Raw genomic sequence first — 19314 nt, forward strand, 5'->3', positions numbered from 1 at the left:
ACCTGCTTCACGATATGCTTATAGGGCTGAAGAAAAGATGTATGAGGTTAATGCTTCATGATGCGTGTATGGCTGCGTTTCTTGACCCGGTCCTTGGGGACCCCCAGTCAGTTCACATTTTTGCTCCCTCCCTGCTCCCAGCACACCCGTGACAGGCTTTCGGTGTTCCTGATTGGCTGGGAGCTGTGAGGGAGCAAAAATGTGGCCTATCTGGGGGGATCGCCACGGAATGGCTAGAGAAACACTGGCTTATGCTGAACAGAACCACCTTGATGTAAATGTTACTTGCTTTGGTGCTTTTCAGAGGTCCTGGGGCCTCCTGGTCCATGCTCAGTTGGACAGGACACCTGTCACCCCATCCATGGGCAGCATCCAAGAGCCCGGCTACGCCTGAGGCCCCGCCCCCATCCGAGTAATAACCCCGCCCTGAAACCATGACGACCAGGCTCCCTGCCCCACTGCCGCTGCTGCTCCTGCTGGCCAGGGGCCTGCCATCGCTGGGCGACGCCAGCTTCGGCAAAAAGGAGATCAAGATCGACGGTGACCTGGTGCTGGGGGGGCTCTTCCCTGTGCACGAGAAGGGGGCGGGGACTGAAGAGTGCGGCCGCGTCAACGAGGACCGCGGCATCCAGCGGCTGGAGGCCATGCTGTTCGCCATCGACGAGATCAACCGCGACCCAGTGCTGCTGCCCGGCATTTCGCTGGGCGTGCACATCCTGGACACGTGCTCCCGTGACACCTACGCGCTGGAGCAGGCCCTCGAGTTTGTGCGTGCCTCCCTCACCAAGGTGGACGACACCGAGTTCATCTGCCCCGACGGCTCGTACGCCCTGCAGGACAATGTGCCGCTAGCCATCGCAGGGGTCATCGGCGGCTCCTACAGCAGCGTATCCATACAGGTAATCGCCACCAGACCGCAGGTGTGATTGCATGCATTAAGGGTGTTAATTAGCAAATGTAACCATTTCCACGCAACAGGAAAGAGTGAACATCAGGAGATACTGGGTACACCGACATCGTACGTCTGCAGGCTCCCACGCGATATTATAATGCTGTTCGGCATATTACATAATTTGGCAAATGCAAACATTAAAATTCGGCCATTTCCGCTGAAGCGGTTGCTTCATTTTCTTCACGGAAGACGGGCTGTTTCAGCACCTCGCCGTAGCCCAGCTTGACGGCAAGGATTCCCTCAGCTTTTTCCTTCAGGTCTCCCTGCCCACACGCCCGCGCCCCCCCCAAAGGCCCACTTCGAGGAGGCTGCGTTCTGGGTTATATTGCACCCAGGGAGTTCTTCTGACAAAAAGGAGAGTATTTGCATAGCTTGAGAAAGAAAGCCCCCCCCCCCCCCGCCCCAAAGCACTTTGCATTCCCACACAAAAGGACTGCCTCCCTATCTGCTGCGGAATCCTTAATCTCCTCACAATTCGGGATCCGGCCTCTCACTCTCAGAGGAGACCCTGGGGGACCGATGACCTCAGCCTCGAATAAGGGCTCTTATCCCCAGAGGTGGAGATTTAAGGTCCGGAGAGTACAAACCCAAAGCAAGATTTTGTTTCAACCAACCAGTTGAGTAAAAACAGTCACAGTGACAGAGTACTGAACTGGAACCGACAGCCTGTCTGCATCTGCATTTATATGTCCATCCAGGTCCAAGCTAAATCTCCGCTGATGCTTGTCTGGGCACGAAAACCATAGTCATCTTCACTTTCAATCAGGGCATCACCACTGCTGTTTTTTTTTTTTTGGGGGGGGGGGGGGGGGGCTGTACCTTAGCCTATAGCCAACAGTAAACAATAAGATATAGATATCTAGATGTAGATATATACTGTAGATATCAATAGATAGATATAGATATCAATATATAGATATATAGAACACATGTGAGCCAAATGCCAAATTCATGTTTTAGTCAAAGCCCACGTGCACCCAAGACAAGCCCCCCCCCCCCCCCCCCCCCAGTAGACGGCACCCTAGACAGCCGCCTATATAATTTCATGGATTAACCGGTGTCTGATGATCCTAGAACCTACATCCCAAGACACTCAACGCAATTTAGAGACACCACACTGCATGTTACCGGAGTGCAGGAGGTGACCAGAACAGAGGGACACGACCAAAACCCCATGGGATTCGAACCCAGAAGCTCAGAGGTGAGGCACCAATGCTAGCCTCTGTGTAGTTTTAACTACTAATAGGTCCAAAATTTCTGCCCCCCCAGGTGGCCAACTTGCTGCGGCTGTTTCAGATCCCCCAGATCAGCTACGCCTCCACCAGCGCCAAGCTGAGCGACAAATCCCGCTACGACTACTTCGCCCGGACGGTGCCACCCGACTTCTACCAGGCCAAGGCCATGGCGGAGATCCTGCGCTTCTTCAACTGGACGTACGTGTCGACTGTGGCATCCGAGGGTGACTACGGGGAGACGGGCATCGAGGCCTTCGAGCAGGAGGCGCGGCTACGCAACATCTGCATCGCCACCTCTGAGAAGGTGGGCCGCTCCAACGTCAAGAAGTCGTACGAGGCCGTCATCCGGCAGCTGCTGCAGAAGCCCAACGCCCGCGTGGCCGTGCTCTTCATGCGCAGCGATGACGCCCGAGAGCTGCTGGCCGCCGCCGCCCGCCTTGCCGTCTCCTTCACCTGGATCGCCAGCGATGGCTGGGGGGCGCAAGAGAGCATCGTCAAGGGCCACGAGATAGCGGCCGAGGGCGCCATCACCCTGGAGCTGGCTGCCCATCCTGTGGAGGAATTCAGCCGCTACTTCCAATACCTGGACCCGGGAAAGAACCGACGCAACCCCTGGTACAAGGACTTCTGGGAGCAGAAGTTCCAGTGCTCGCTGGGTGGGGAAGCATCACGCAAGCCGTGTGGGAAGCACCTGGCCATAGACCGCACCAACTTCGAACAGGAGTCCAAGATCATGTTCGTGGTGAATGCCGTCTACGCCATGGCGCACGCACTGCACAAGATGCAGCGGACGCTGTGCGCTAACACGACGCGCCTCTGCGACGCCATGAAGCCGCTGGACGGGAGGAAGCTGTACAGGGATTACCTGCTCAGCGTCAACTTCAGGGGTGAGTGCTTTGGCTGGGCGAAAAAGCAATTAACGGCTGTCCTTAAGTCGGCATGCGCTTAGTCTGAATATCGGGTTTTGCATAAGAATCGCGGAGATAGACTATTCCTGTATGCACCCTCTCCAAATGCAAAAAAAATAAAAGGTTAAACTGGCGGAAAATAACTGGACGGCGCTGGTCACTGAGATTTAAAATCCAGCTTCTATAATCGTTATTTCACACTTAAGCCTACCTGTTAACTGAATGATGACAGGGAAGAAATTTAAAAAAAAGAAAGAAAAAACAGCCCCGCAAACAGCTGCCGGCTTCAGCCCTGGTGGGCAGGTGCAGATAAGGGGTCTGGTGTGCCCCTCTTTCAAAAGCACCATCGTCGTCTTCCAAGCTGGGAATTAAAACGGGGCGTGCAGAGCTGTCTGGGACCACTTAACTTTCAACCCCGCACCCATTTTTTAATTGTGGAGAGCCAAACCCCACCCTCCAGACCCGTGGTGACCTGTCCTGGCTTTTTTGCAGCCACATGCGTGAGAATTTAGAACCGCCCAACATAAACCAGCTCAAAACAACGGTATGCTTAATAAAGGCTCATCGTCGCCATCGCTTATGACGGTAATAATCGCCATTAAGCAGATGATAGGCTGCCGGTGATTACGGCTATCGCCATGAATAATGAATGACAAGCCGTCCGCTGCTTTGCACACGGTCCCAGCTTTTTGTGAAATCCCGCAGAGCGACGCTTTAACGTAGCAGGTCAGCAGACTGCCTTTTTTTATCTTTCATTGCAAAGATCACCATGGCACCCCCCACTCCCGCATACAGTGCAGCAGAAATTCCCCGGTGGGTTTTTCTTGGGAGGGGATCGGTAAAGGACTCGGACGTGCAAGACAATACAGTTTGAATCTCTCGTGGGGAGATTTGATCAATAAAACGCCACGTGCATTGACAGAACAAATAAATGCAAAGTACCCTAAAGCTGAACAGAGTACACAGTGATATAAAATGGCAGGATAGGGAAAAAACAGCGATCAGGATGTGAGGAAGTGCGAAAAGGAGTTTACAGAATAGATCGGTATAAAGCATCCCTCAACACGCCTCCACAGCGACTCGTAACAAGTGTGTCACGTTACGCCCTCCCCCCTCCCGGAGCATCTGTTACAATGCACGTCCAAAAGCAGCACACACCATCTGCAGGTACCAAAGAACCAGAGGGGAGAGGCATAAAAGCGCTCTCTGACGGACAAGGCGTCCAGAAACGCACAGACTCCTTTAAACAGCAGATTTAAACGCGCATCGCTTTGAGGCAGTGCTGTGTTGCATATGGCTTAGCGATATTGCGTCGCAGCGGAAATCCAGCCTTTGCCTCGCCCGACACCATCCCCCTACTCTGGATCCGGCGTAAAACAACATCGCATCACGCTTTCATCTTCCACAGCTGTGGCATTTATTCAGTGGGGAGGGAGGGAGGGGGCGATCTTGAGGATAACTCTACCCTATACATTTTTAAAGCCATCACACCACACCCATACCCAGCATCTATCCACCCTCTGCGCCCCTGATCAAACAAACACGATTGTCTCTCCCATTTTCCATGCGCTTACATTACCAGTACTGTGCCAGACTGGAGCGAAATGTCTGCAAGACAATATTTAGCCACGAAATGAAAGGGTAAACCGCCAGTAATGACCGCAAAACTCACTCCACACGCCCTCCTTGTGGATTAAAGCATGCACTGCTACATCTGCACGCAGGAAGCAAGATGTCTGCTCAGAAGTAGTCAAGAAATCACAGCATGGTCTATTTTAAAAGGTGCAGTCACTGGAAATACACAAAATATCCCACGTTTGGAAGGGTCTGTGGGAAACGTGACCAAGTTGTGTTTTCCGGCTCTGTTTTTTAATAAAACACAAGAGCAAATCTGGTATTAATAAATCCATCTTAGCCCAGATCATTTCACTGAGCGATGAATGATCGATGGCTCCGATAAAGGCGCCCGCTTCTCGCTATCTTGAGCGCGTGACTGACGTCTATATTAAATTACGCCTCATTCCCCTTTTCCACGGGCATTTGCATGTTTGATTGTACGACGTTTAGTGTGCCACCCACTTCATTTCACACACGACTGCCTGCCTTTTGCACAGCCCCCCCCACCCCCCCCAAAAAAGAAAACAATCTCCATCTATAGCTATCTCTCGTTCTATAGCTACAGTCATATTGTGCTGTTTACTTTATAACGTTCTGAACACTCGCTATAGCTACAATTAATAACAGAAGCAGACAATCAATACAACACATGATATTCCCTTTATGAATTAAGAAGATAATATCTTTTATAGCGCTAAATTCAGACAGTAGTACCAGCTATTGTAGGAATAGTTACTCAAGACCTTTAACTTGACTTCTTATCGACAATTTCTTTTGCCACTGAGATTTTCACTGGCATATAGACATTTTAAATAAAAGCGTCCAGTCGTTGCGAAGGCATCACCACCCTCGCCAGGAGAAGTGGGCCTTAAAGACGAATGGCGGAACTGAAATCTCTGCGAGCCGTAATTATTAAAAAAAGGCGCACATACACACACGGAGCGTTTGTAGTGAGTCTGCTTCTGGCCAGGACAAAAAAGACATTCTAGAGGGAAAAAAGACACCCCCCCACACACACACAAGCCTACACACCCACTGCACTAGAGGAACGAGAATAAATTGGATGTGAGGTTGATTCCCAATGTGCGCCAGACTCGCACATCGGAATTGAAGGATGCGTTCATTGCGCGATTTTCCTCTCCTGATGGGCGGGCTTTGGATCTAAGCTGTTTAAGTAACAGACATAAAGCTGGTGTCAGAAAATCTATACGGAGGTTGTTTACTGCACCTCTCCATTTTGCGTAATATAAAGTTCGCTGCACGAACGTAGTTGCAGACCGCGGTGAACGGGTAAGATAAGACAAAAAAATAATCATGCATAAGAACACGAAGAAGAGGTTCTCACATTCAAGTTAATGGTGTCTTAAAATGTAAACTTTAGAGAGCCTACGGAAGTTTTCTAACCGGTACATCTACAAATTAAAAATCTGCCTCAATCTCCATCTTTCAGCAGTTTTTTTTCTTACATCAGTATGCGAGTTATCGTAAGAAAATTTTGTTTCCTGGCCAGGTGTTGCAAACTACATTGCATATTTCGATATTCCATACGTTTTAAGGCCTGGAGAATTCATTTCTGATGCAGCGCCTAATTGTGCAATTGGTCAGCTACGGCGCGCTCCCTGAAAATGACGTTTTCGATGTATTTATGGCATAGAGGCCGTCTTTTAGAAAGCATAAATGATGGGGCGCTGGAATTTGCATCATGGATGTCCGTGTTGGCACAGCCTGCAGCATTAGCAGTTTAGTAGCCAACAGCTAGTTGAAAACACACCTTATGAAACCAGTCGCAATAGCCAAGCAATAGAAGCGAAAATCCACAATTCACTCGTCGCCAGGTTCTGCGGGCACATGTTGCCAGGAGATAGGTAATTCTCCCCAAATATTACGCGTTCCTCCCTGGAGGTAACATGTAATTACAGGAGCTCGAGTACGTCTGACGTGGACGAACAGCAGACCTCCTTTCCGCAGCAGAGCGCGCTACTGGGGAAGTTGCCTAAGTGCAATTCGACAAGGATCCTCCAGTGTTTGTTTTCATCTTTTTAATGAGAGGCATCTCCCCAGGAGTGTGTGGAATCTACCTAGTTTTGAGATCAGAAACACAGGTGCTAGACGGACTGATTTTTTTTCCTCTCACGTCTGGTGTTCAGGTACAAATATGAACCCCATCCACCCCCACAGCTCAAAACGAACGTTTCTAAATCTAGCAAAAAAAATAAATACATATAAAGGTGTGAGGTGTGGAAAAGACATTAATGGGGAGAGGATCCTTCCTGGTAAGTTGTGACAAAAAATGAAATAAACAGATAGGTAGGGGGAAAAAATTAATTAATTAGGTCTGATGTACCTGGGAGCCTGTGCATGGTGGTTCTAGACCATTTCACCTGGGGGCAGACTGGGCCAGTTGTTATGTTAAGGGGAGGGGGCATTTGACTTGAATGTCCTCCAAGTAGTACTTACACTAGATTGCAAGCATTAAGAAGCAAAAGACCATTTTGAAAACCGCCGAGTTATCTCACTCCGATCTCTTGTTTTGCGTGTTATGCTTGGGGTAGCGATGGATTAATGGTTAAGTAAGTGCACCCTGAGCAAGGTACCACCCCCAAGCACTGCTCCCCGGGCGCTGAATTAGCTGCCCCCTGCTATGTCACATATGGGGTAAAAGCAGACGACATATTGTTTTGTTGTGCTGGAAAAGACAATTATTCACTTCCGCAAATTTGATGGTTTTGTTTCCGTCGTTAACTTTGTTTTTCACCAGCTGAAGCAACTCTAGCACCCGGGGTGCTTAGCCGTACCCGCGTTTATATCACGTCAAGAAAATGTGCTTACCGTAACCCTCACAATAGTAATAGTAGTAGTAATTATACATTTATTTTAGATCGAAGTAGCATACATATTTAGGGGGGGGGGGTGTATGTTGTGACGGGGCACTGTCCCCCAGAACCGCCCCTGCTGGGTGCAGAACTACTTTTAACATTAGCAGAATCACTGTAAACATTACATAAATATCATTTATGTAATAAGCCTGAACAATGAAAGGAAGCGGAATACACAACAACAAATGTGTACGTCGCTAACTCGCTTTCGGCAAATGTACCAGATTAACATATGTGTTAATTCTGGAGACAGTATTGTTTCTGAAACGAAAAGCATTGTCAATAGATGTAACACAACAACAAGACGTCTATTCCCCATAGCACCGATGCAAGCAGCTGAGACTGACAGCAAGTGGAAATACTGTACGGAGTATCACAGAAGCCTACAGCTGCTCTGCCTTTAACCTCAGGGTCGCCAACTCTCATGCATCTGACGCGACACTCATGCTTTCAGATTCACCCTCACCCAAGAAGTCTTACGGCAAACCGTAAGATTATTATTATTAAACCCAAAGTTAGCTACATCAAAAGCGTTGCGGCAGTTAGCAAACCCTACAGACTATTTACAAGGTAATAAAACTCTTACATGCGTGTACATGTGTGTGCAGACTTGTCTCGAACTGAAAATGTCACTCCAGCCTGCTGACCAAAGTTGACAACCTGGCTTTCTAGGCAAGCTTCTCACAAGAATATGTAGATTACAAGGCACGGAAAAGGGCATCTGAGGGGCTTCAGACCCGAGTTCAACACTCTTCTCTTAAACAATCATCTTCTCTTTAAAGAAGCATGTAAATATTTCCCTCTGATTCAGCAGACGGTATTAAAGCGCTATGGCTTTATCTCAGCCTGCAATCACCACTAACCTTTTCAGAATAAAATCCTTGCGTAGATATTGACCGTAAACTCATTCCTTCCCCACCAACACAACTATGTTGTCCTTATTTTTATTATATAAAACGGTTTTAATCGGTTCATCATCTGCATACTTTCATATCTCCATAACCAGGCAGGCATAATGTGCGTTTGAGTTATTATGCGGATATTTGCGGAGAAATGCCGGCTTTCTATGGTTTTCATGAGCTTTGATCTGATCCGATAAGCTCCTTGTATTCACGTTTTGATGACAGCTGTTAGTCCATAAAACCGCTCACTAAGTTAACTGGCCTCCGTCTTGGTAAGCAGTATATTTGTGAGATTGGATCTTCATGTTTTCTGCGTCGAGATGTATGGGGGCGGATAAAGTGCAACATGTCCCGCATTTCTCTGGACCCTCCAGCCTCCCGGGAGCAGGACCGGCCCTGCCTGGGGGATTTGCGCGTCCCCAAGCCAGGGAGCCGCTGATTAGCGACATCATCAAGCCGGCGTCTCTAACGCGGTTAATTTCAGCGTCCGGTGACAGAGCGCCTGCGTGATTTAGACGCTCAAGATACTGGAATGTTCGCTGGGTAATATGGAGGGTATTAGAATGAAGATCAAGATCGCATTTTATACTCACACTCTTTTATACCCAGCAGAATATGATACATCCTTAATGCCCTCTTTAATGTTCATTAAGTCACATTTCCTGCTGAGACTTCACATGCACATTAACAATAAAGAGATAATTACATCCATTATTATATACGATTTGAGGTAGGGATACAGCTGCTTGGTGTTCATATTAGTTTATGCTCTTTATTCCTGGATAAAACACTTTAAAATCATGCGTCGTATCAAGCATTTTTTCCACAGCATTCCCCGATCCTCCGCATTAGTTTAGCGCCATTTTAGATGCATTACTGCCCCCTAGAGGTAGGAATATGTAGACTGATGGATCTGATCCATGGACGCCTGCTCCCTTTGGTAACACATTATACCTTGTTCACATATAGTTATGGGAATTTCTCAACCTCCGCGTAACCCATTAGTTGAAATTAAGGTGGCTTGCGATCTGTTCAGGTATTGATTTTTAATAAATCACAAATCTCCTCAAGTAGTAAAGAACCCCATTAAGCAAGCAATAAAATTTCACGCTATTACTCCATTCAATTATGTAACAATCATCAAAACCTTAGCAAGACAAGTTCGTTCCTCAGAAAATAACAGCAGCGCAGTTTAGATGCGTGAAAAGTGATGCTCTTATCAGGATCAGCGTTTTCGTCTTTACATCCTGAGGTAGAACGTATTTGTCGTTTCTTTGTAAAGCGGTTCTGTGTTTTTCAAATCCTCTGCAATCGTGCAGCTTCAATGAGAAAAAAATAAGTATAAAAAAAGTATAATTTTAAATTATTCCAAGAAAACAAGCAATATTCAAAGGTTTCGTCCAAATTTTAATTCAAACTCCTCTCTGGCAAATATTCTGGAGGCCAAAATCTTGCCAGACGCCTTCACACTTCCGGATTAGGACACGTCACTCTGGACAAGAAATTCTGGTTTCTATGCCCGTCTTTCCATTTCACATGGGTAACAATTTAGGTTTTACTTAAGGATTATGTTCCAAGCTCCAAAATAACTAGAAAAACCTTTCCATTTCAGTCGTTCTCTGTCAAACTGTCTAATAAAGATCATTTGTAAAAGCTGCAACTTTCTGCATAGTATCAGAGGATCAGCTTGGTTTAAAATTGAGACCCATCGAAGTATTTTTTAATTTAAATCCTCTTTGTTATTGTAACTTTCTTTATTTCAGGGATTTGTTTAATAGTAAAATACCAAATATATCCTTGGTTTTGATTGCATCTTGAAAGGAGCAAAAGTAACATAGGATGCTAGTTGAACTGATTGAAAAAAGTAAAAATCAGCGATTTGATCGTGAATAAATATGATTTTTTTTTGTTCGCTTAATGGGCGTTGATCAAAACAAATAACAGGCAAATGAGTCGCAATTAATATTTATTGACAAAATGTTTATAACATTCGATGAAAAGAGGCAAATGTATCACTTATGAGAAACCCAGGGAGGCAGCCTTTCTGGGTTTGTCTACTCTACAGATGCACTATTTCTTACGGGGTGTGCTTGATAATCTGGATGACTATTAGGTCCATTTCCAGGTGCTACCTTGAAAAACATGGACCAGGTTAGGAAGGTGATATCACCTTGCTTTTTAGATATATTCGCTGTACTAGATGTATCGGGTTTCTGTCATATCCAGAGGGGTGATTGGGGATGTGGTGTTATGTTTTATTCAGACACCGAATCCAGGGAACCATCTAGACTGTGTGATGAACTGTGAGGGGTGAGCTGTGTTTAGAGCTTTGGAGGTCACTCTTGGGTGAGTGCAGTAGGTGCGTTTTAAGCTGTGAGCACTGCATGGTCGGTGCATGGAGGCCTGAGGTCAAAGGTCACCTCCTCATGCCCTCCCTAGCTTCCTCCTGCCCTCTTATAATCCATTATCCTGTAGACTCAGCAGGAGGGGTAGCACAGTAGCTGTTTGGCAACTCGATTATCGACGTCATCAAAGGGTCGACTGTCTTGCTTTTCATCCCATCTGGCCAACAGATTGTCCACTACCTCTGGCCAGAGCTGAAATTTTACAAGATAGCTTTTCTTTTTTCCACATTTGAATATCTCATGTTTTAAGTTAAGTTTGGGGGTCGTCGATCCCGTTAATCAAGCTACATAAAAACAAGGAAAGTACATGTTATGCCAATAAGAGAAAATCTCAGACAAACACGCTTGAAACACATCTAAAAAGAAACTGTCCGTGTAAATGACACGTTTATTCTTAAATCAACAGCGTGTCATATTGCATTTGGTCCTTTAATGATTTCCTGAAGGTTCAATCAGTATTTTACAAGAGGATGAATGTGATAGGAATCGATGCGGCGGTGTCTTCATGGACTGTGAAATCCCATCATGTCTGCCGATTCTGACCCTTAGAAAAAAATCCATTTTCACTCCCCAGCACCTTTCTCTCCGTCCGGCGTGGACAATGTGGTGAAGTTCGACGCCTTCGGCGACGGCTTGGGCCGCTACAACATCTTCAACTACCAGAGGCGGGGCGACAGGAACGGCTACGTGCATGTGGGCGAGTGGGCGGAGACGCTGACCCTCAACAGCGAGCTGATGCAGTGGCCCCGCCTCTCGGTGCCCACGTCGCAGTGCAGCGACCCCTGCGCCCGCAATGAGATGAAGAAGATGCAGGCGGGCGAGTTCTGCTGCTGGATCTGCACGCCGTGTGAACCCTACGAGTACCTGGCCGACGAGCTGACCTGCGTGCCCTGCGCAGCTGGCCAGTGGCCTACTGAGGACCTGACAGGCTGTTACGACCTGCCTGAGGACTACATCATGTGGGAGGATGCCTGGGCCATAGGACCTGTGGCCATCGCCTGTGTGGGGATCATCTGCACCTCCCTGGTAGGTGGCATCTTCATCCGGCACAACAACACGCCGCTGGTGAAGGCATCTGGCCGTGAGCTCTGCTACATCCTGCTGTTGGGCGTCCTCATGTCCTACTCCATGACATTCTTCTTCATCGCCAAGCCCTCGTCGGCCATCTGTGCCCTGCGCCGCCTTGGCCTGGGCACCTCCTTCGCCGTCTGCTACTCGGCACTGCTCACCAAGACCAACCGCATCGCCCGCATCTTCGGCGGCGTCAAGGACGGCGCCCAACGTCCCCGTTTCATCAGCCCAAGCTCCCAGGTCTTCATCTGCCTGAGCCTCATCTCCGTCCAGCTGCTACTGGTGACCGTGTGGCTGCTGCTGGAGGTGCCGGGGACGCGGCGCTTCACCCTGCCCGAGAAGCGCGAGACGGTCATCCTGAAGTGCAACGCGCGCGACTCCAGCATGCTGCTCTCCCTGGCCTACGACGTGCTGCTTGTCGTCCTGTGCACCGTGTACGCCTTCAAGACCAGGAAGTGTCCTGAGAACTTCAACGAGGCCAAGTTCATCGGCTTCACAATGTACACCACCTGCATCATCTGGCTGGCCTTCCTACCCATCTTCTACGTGACCTCCAGCGACTACAGAGTAAGTTATTAGGCGGTCGTGAGATCAAGGCGTTAATATAACGTCAGCTCAGTAATAGTTGCAACCCATGCCGGCAAGATGTATCTCTGGTCCCCCTGTCTGAGACAAAGTGAAATTGTGTTGCTAAGTCTACACCCCCCTTAGAAAACAGTGGCCTAGATGGCCGCCTGCGTTGCTTAATGGGTTGAACGGCAATAGCTCAGATACACACATACAGTGTGGCTACTTTGCATACTAAATTCACCAAAGTAGCATGGTCATGTCTGGAGTATCATGCACATTGCTGTGTGCTCATAGGATTTATGTTGATTATTTTCAGCCACTGATTTATTATGTCCTATGTTAGAATATGAATGTTTTTATTCATCAATTACAAAAAGTACATGAAGTTCATTTTGGTACAAGTGATGGCGTGAAGTGTACACTAAAATAGTATAAAAGTAAAACCAGTAGCTACAGAAATAAGAAAGTACAAATAAACTAAAACATGCAGGTGAGATAACTGGATACAATCAGCTTTAAAGTATGTGCAGACAAGCTTATAAAATTAGGCACTTATTCGTAAACATGCTCACAGTCACTCTGCATGCATACACATATAGCAGTTTACCTATTCTATATATGTAAATCACAGAAATCTATTATGAAACAGTTATAAGGTGTTTTAAACATTTGCCATACGTACGGACACATCGAGGCTTGTGTAAGATGTGTAGTAATTTAAGTGCAAAATTTAGAGAGACAGCAGTCTATTTAGTGTGAGGTAATGACTCACACGTGGAACTTGGAATGAAATTTGTTGCTACCCCTTTAAATGAACAGCCTGTTATTTAATATGGGATTTAGGATAGAAGTGAACTGAGTTACACAGGAAGTGAATCATATGGGCACGTTTGTGTAGCGTTTTAGTTAAGTGTAAATGTCAGGCTGGCTTTCAGCTTTCAGCTTCAGAGAGCCAGGCCTCTGGGATGTTACATCACAGCTATCCATCACCTTGCCTCCCCGCTGTGTTGTCTGATGACAGTGCGACCTGGAGGGGGCGCTCATAAGTTTCTGTCTGGCTCCGCTTCAGGTACAGACCACAACCATGTGCATATCGGTCAGTCTGAGTGGCTTCGTGGTGCTGGGCTGCCTGTTTGCCCCCAAGGTTCACATCATCGTGTTCCAGCCGCAAAAGAACGTCACCAGCCATCGGCTGAACCTGAACCGCTTCAGCGTCAGTGGTACAGCCACCACCTACTCGCACGGTGAGCCCTCAACGGGTCAGTTCTTCATTTGAATCATTATCCACTTACAATGTCTTCCCCAAAATAAGATTATAGATTTCAAGCTCAATAAAAATATCGAAAGCTACTTAAAATCTGGATCAGATTTAGTTTATAACACAATAATACACAATAGTATATTTAATATTGTGATTCCTTTCAGTTAGGTGATTATAGACTGCTGTGTTATATATGCATTATAGTTAGCACTGTACTGGTTAGCATTAGCATCTCAATGACTTTTTAGCTATTCCTGTGGCAAACTGCTCAGGTAGATTTAAGACCCTGTAGCCCAGGTGTGCAGGTTCAAGATGACAGGATATTGGAGCTAGGTGTCTGCGTTTGGAGAAACATCACGTAGGTCTTTCCAGGGCAGTGATACGAAGCGATTGAGAATATGACCTAGACTGACACTGTCCTCCTCTTTCAGCGTCGGGGGGTGCCAATTACGTCCCGACTGTCTGCAACGGGAGAGAGATTGTGGACTCGACCACCTCGTCCTTGTAACCCACCGTCAAACTCGCTGTCGCAGCTGTTAGACTGTTAGCCAATTTGCACATATTGTGCATCTCCTATGAGCTAGAATCATTTACGTAGAAATTAAATTATTTTTAAGGGCTGTACATATTAACTGATGTTGTAGACAAAAAAAGAAAACATTTCTAGGATGTTTTGATAGTTTATTATACCTTGTAAATAACCATAAACTTCACTGGTAAATGGTTTCCATTGGGTTAGCTAAGCACTGAGTGGCTTTGGCGATTCCCAGACAATGTTTTTTCATGCCATTTTATAGACCTCACGGTAATAATCAGCGGGTTATACATTTCTATGTTGTACATATGTATATTATGTCTAACTGATGGTTTCAACAGCACAGTAACAAGTTAGCTGTATGTAACATGTGTGCCGGGGAGGGCAAGAGAGTCATGTGACAAGATGTTAGAAGGATGGAACGGGGCTTTGTTTGGGGCCAGGAGCAGAGATGGCTTTAGAGAATGGTGAGGAGGGACAAACACAAATGGCAGCCATTTTGGAATTGTCATATAAGCTAAACATATAAACAAAATGGGTGGCATGTCTCGGGAGAGCAACAGTGGAGTGTAGGGAAAGGCTTCGAGGTCTGGGCAAAAACAAAGAAACGAATAAACAGACCTCATTTTTAATGACTCCGTGATAAGGCATGTCCTGACTCGTCCACGCCTCTCTGTCTGACACCACTTTACCGGAATCATCTCTGGAAGACAGCCATTTAGACCCCCTGACACAGACATGTCACGGCTGCAGGTAGCCTTCAAGATGGTGGAATCAGCGATGGAGAATTTACCCATATAATATGTGACCCTCAGTAAAAATGTAATAATTTTTACACTCAGTAAAAACAATGTAATGTTTAAGAATGGCTAGTTGTGCCTTAACTTACGTCTTGTAGTTTTACACTGAAGCCTTGCTGTTAGATTTTGTGCATGTAGGACGTGGCGGGGAGCCACCTTTGTATGAGTTGTTTACATTTTCGTACCGTGTCGTACTTTTGACCTCATTCGTGAGACTGTTTTCAGAGACTCAAACTTCTACCAAGTGCTGCTGTGTCCATTAGTGGCTTGCGTTTGACGAGTTAGAGACTAGCTCTCATTTTTAGCGACGCGGGAAGTCGGCAGGAAAGCGACACATCTCTTAGAAGTGTTGCCCAAAGCCAGTGACGTTTATTCAACCATCCCAACAACAATAAATAACAGGTTATAAACAGGTTTGATCAGCCGCGATGAACACCACAATACAAAACATACAAAAGAAGTCACCGAAATCGCTAGAACTGATCCGTGTCGCCCATTGGATGTAGTGAGAAACGGTTATCGATCTGTCTTCCAATGCATCCCCACCGCCAGGCCGGTGGCTCGGGTCTAACCGTATAGAGACTCCCTCGTAAAGAACATCAGATCTGAGCCGAAAGAACTGCACGTTTTCAGAGAAGACAGCTGGAACAAAGACAAACAAAAGAAAAAAAGAGGGAAACAAACATGGGTATCGGAACCTCCTTACTGGTATGGGTCACTGTACTATAGGTTTCTGGGTCTACCTAGTCCTTGTTCTGTTCTCGACAAACTACTATGGGAGTCTGAGAGTGAAAAGGGAACAAGTGACATCCTATCAGTCTTGCCCCAATTTCACTGGCCTAAAATAATGAACAATAAAACCACCAGGGTGCGCTGTGCAGTTTTGTGGATGTTCTTTATCGTACACATTCAGTTTCTGTTTGTGTCAAAATGGCTGCTTCCCCACTTGTGAAGTTGCTCCCGCTACCCAGCAAAGTTTCTGCCATTCTCCGCACAGAGGACGATGCCAAAGAGGATTCCGGAAAAGCGGAAACCTTAGCCTCGTTCGAAATTAAGCTGTGGTTATGAAGGGACCAGCTGGACTCGACCTGGGACAATATAATGTACACCACTGGGTTTATGGCTGACGTTTGAGATATAGGAAATGGTGGTTGAGTTTTTCTGTCCAATTTTTCATGTGTCCTAATTAAAAAAATACCCAGCAAAAATAGTGTTCAGTCAGACTAAAGTCTGGCTAAGTCTACCTAATCCTGAAGCAATAGTTCAGTGCTCGTCGTTTGTGCAATAACAAGGAAATGATGGAACAGTAATAAAATAAATAACTATTCACAGTCTGGATCTGCTTATTCTCAGTACTTCCCAATGCCCGGTTCCCTCACCCAGACAACCAAAAATGACTAATTACATTCATCGGGGGTGTTTGCCACCACTCAAGCCACATGTGGGGCTTTTAACTGGAGTGCTTGTGACTTCTTGAGGCCCCAGAAAAAACGAACCAGCCCCTCATTACATTTTACTGGAAGGGTGTTTTTCCACTGCCACCAGGAACCGAACCAGAACCGACCTGTACCGTGAACTGGCGGTTTTCCAATGCACAGTATGCGAGCCCCACCTGAGCCGTACTCATATAGAATAGAATGGATTCATAATGAAAATGTACGCGAGCAAAGACAATTCCGTTAGTGTTCGATGCAGACACAAGACGGTGATTCTCACTTGCTAGCAGAATTTAGCACATAGTAAAACATCATGTGCACTGTGGGAACAGTAAATAAGCTGCTCTTCCGTTTTGCGTCACTGTCGCTCTTTACGCCTTTACCGAGCCAAACCCTTCTGTGTGGAAAACCGAAGCAAGCTGGAACGGCGCTGTGACGAGGTCCAGTTCATGGTCCGGGTCCGGTTCCGGTTCCTGTATGCCAGTGGAAAAGCACCGTGAGCCACAATAAGCAGCCATATCTAGTTGTGGTCAGTTGTGCGGGTTTTTGAGTACAAAGTCCTTCACTGACAGCTGAGGCATCAGGCGAAGACACTTTCCAAAGAATTATTTTGACAAAGCACTGAGGGACTGACAATAACCTAAACTTCCCTAATACACATACCCCTGTATGCCACTGCAGAAATATCAGCCAAATCCCAAACACCGACGTCTTACTTCAGTGTGCGGAGATGTGGGCCACACTCATTCAACCTTCTGTGCTCCAGGCCTAGTCTTCCTCTTTCTTTATTAGCTTTAATAGGACAGCAGGACGCGATGTGCAGCTAACTGAAACCTGCCGAGCTTCCATGCTACAGAACCTTCAGTAAGGATACTTCAGTTGCTTCAGCTAAACACCCATCTTTGTAAGCCCCTCACTGCAATACAAGTCAGGGCTGCCAAGCAACTGCGATTATAATATAATACAATTAAAAGCAGTAAGTAGAGTCTAACCCTTATTTCTGTTCCTCAACATTCCTCCCACTACCCATCAATCTGAATTAAATTGAAAAGCCATATTTGCCCCTTTATGAATGGGGTTAATGCATTTATGGAGACTCCTTTCCAGCTGAGCAAATTCATAGTGAAGAAAGGGGTGTTTTTTTGCTGGTGTGTGATGGTGAAAGGAATTTTCTGGAATTTGGGAGAAAAAAATGTCTGTCCTTCCTGGGACAGCGGCTCCAGTCTGCCTTTCTGGTCCCAGTTACTCTCTCTAATGATTAAGTTCTAATCGGCCTGAAACCCAGCTTTACCCAAATGCCCCCCCCCAGAGTATGGATCTCCCTCTGCACCCCCCTTCCAAAAAACTTCATCAGTCTCAAACAAAGAAAACAGGATGTTAGGGCTGCTTTTAATTTTTCTTCCTTCTTTTGTATTTTGTCTTGAAATGAGATTAAAAGTATAGCTGGACATGACCTATAATGTACTGCAAGCCACCACAGGACACTGTCCCCTTTCCCATAATGCACTGCAGGCCCAGGCTGACCACAGGACACTGTCCCCTTTCCCATAATGCACTGCAGGCCCAGGCTGACCACAGGACACTGCTCTGTTTCAGCTACCGCACTCAATAAGTCAGAGTTCCTTCAATCCACCGACTCAGAAATCAAATCTATAACATTTTGAATAGCTTCATTTTGACAGCATGACAGGAACATGTCACTGTACGATAAAGAATGTTCCCTCAAAACTGGTAGACTTTGATTAACATTGATATATTCACCCAGCTGAAAGGCTTACTGCACCCTGCTGCTGGGAACTGACAGTGTGGTATTGCATTAATAGCAAATAGAAGTTTTATTTCCTGCAGTTATACCGTTCATTGAAGGGTAAGCCAATATCTCTAGAAGCACATGCCATTCTAATTATCTTAGGCCTTGTCTAAAACATAATGTCCAAGAAGGTACAATATAGTCCGACAGAATGAATATTAGCACAATAAAAATAAAATCTTAAATAACACATCTCTGACATTCACAGCAATTACCAAGCCTTTGGTGAGAAACCTCAGATGAAATATGGCCTCCTGCTATTTTAAATGACCATAGGGACACATCCTACAAACCCCTGTCACTACCATGGCCCAGGACGCTGACGTCCAGCTGCAGATCAGGTCTGGGGGACATGGAGAAGTGGAGGTTGGCTGCCCTTCCTGCTCTGACCCTCCTCTCCAAAGGGTTACACAAACAGGGAGCTTGACTGAGCCTGATTTTATCTCAAAACATAAATGGGGTAGATTTGCCAAGGAATTGGGGGATGGGCCAGCATTACTCAATGTTACCACGTGAATAACCGGCCAAGAGAAAAGCCCACATCGGTTTAAAATAAAAAGAAATGGTCTGGAGGCGTCTATCTCCACGTCAGCACAGTCCCGCACATCTTCAGTCTCCAGAGCCTCTCCGAAGCCCTCCACTCAGATATAGGGCCACCAGCTGTAGGTGTCTTCTCAGTACTGTACTTGGGTTGCGAGTCTTTCCTTGGGTTGTGGGGTTTTTCCGTCGTTTCCTTAGACCCTCCCAGCACCAGTCACGCACCCCCTTTATCCCCACACCCATCTCTCTGTCCCAGAGGACTTCAGCTGGACCGACTCGCAGTTCTCGCCGTTGCCCTGGAAACAAAGAGGTACCACACGTTGCACACGTTTTAATTTTTAAAACACTCACGCTGTAGTCGGACTCAGGCAAAACACTACAAGCTCACTTGCAGAA

General features: G+C 46.6%; 2 protein-coding genes across 4 annotated transcripts in view; one reads left to right on the forward strand and one right to left on the reverse strand.

Annotated features, from left to right (window-relative positions):
• Window positions 1-308: 308 nt before the first annotated feature.
• On the forward strand, window positions 309-16311 carry LOC125745473 (metabotropic glutamate receptor 3-like). 3 transcript variants are annotated; one of them, XM_049018382.1, is made up of 5 exons: window positions 309-899; window positions 2222-3074; window positions 11470-12533; window positions 13606-13795; window positions 14229-16311. In XM_049018382.1, the coding sequence occupies exons 1-5, from the start codon at window positions 435-437 to the stop codon at window positions 14303-14305; spliced, it is 2649 nt and encodes an 882-aa protein (XP_048874339.1). In that variant the 5' UTR covers window positions 309-434; the 3' UTR covers window positions 14306-16311. The 3 variants fall into 3 exon arrangements, with proteins under 3 accessions (XP_048874339.1, XP_048874348.1, XP_048874358.1); XM_049018391.1 differs by having other exon boundaries at window positions 13606-13780; XM_049018401.1 differs by lacking the exons at window positions 309-899; window positions 2222-3074 and adding an exon at window positions 9952-10641.
• The window catches only part of LOC125745466 (endosome/lysosome-associated apoptosis and autophagy regulator family member 2-like), a 31023-nt gene continuing 27181 nt past the window's right edge, over window positions 15473-19314 (reverse strand). The window contains exon 22 of the mRNA XM_049018369.1: window positions 15473-19214. Coding sequence (XP_048874326.1) covers window positions 19146-19214 — 69 coding nt within the window. The 3' untranslated portion in view covers window positions 15473-19145. The remainder of the gene's footprint in view (window positions 19215-19314) is intronic.

This window comes from Brienomyrus brachyistius, chromosome 1, assembly GCF_023856365.1.
Source record: "Brienomyrus brachyistius isolate T26 chromosome 1, BBRACH_0.4, whole genome shotgun sequence".
NCBI classification, from domain to species: Eukaryota; Metazoa; Chordata; class Actinopteri; order Osteoglossiformes; family Mormyridae; genus Brienomyrus; species Brienomyrus brachyistius.

Bases quoted from the DNA above. Each gene is read 5' to 3' on its own strand.
- LOC125745473 (XM_049018382.1), top strand. From the start codon at position 435: ATGACGACCAGGCTCCCTGCCCCACTGCCGCTGCTGCTCCTGCTGGCC. The intron at 3,075-11,469 runs GTGAGTGCTTTG...TTCACTCCCCAG, and splicing joins GCTCAGCGTCAACTTCAGGG to CACCTTTCTCTCCGTCCGGC. The intron at 13,796-14,228 runs GTCAGTTCTTCA...CTCCTCTTTCAG, and splicing joins GCACGGTGAGCCCTCAACGG to CGTCGGGGGGTGCCAATTAC.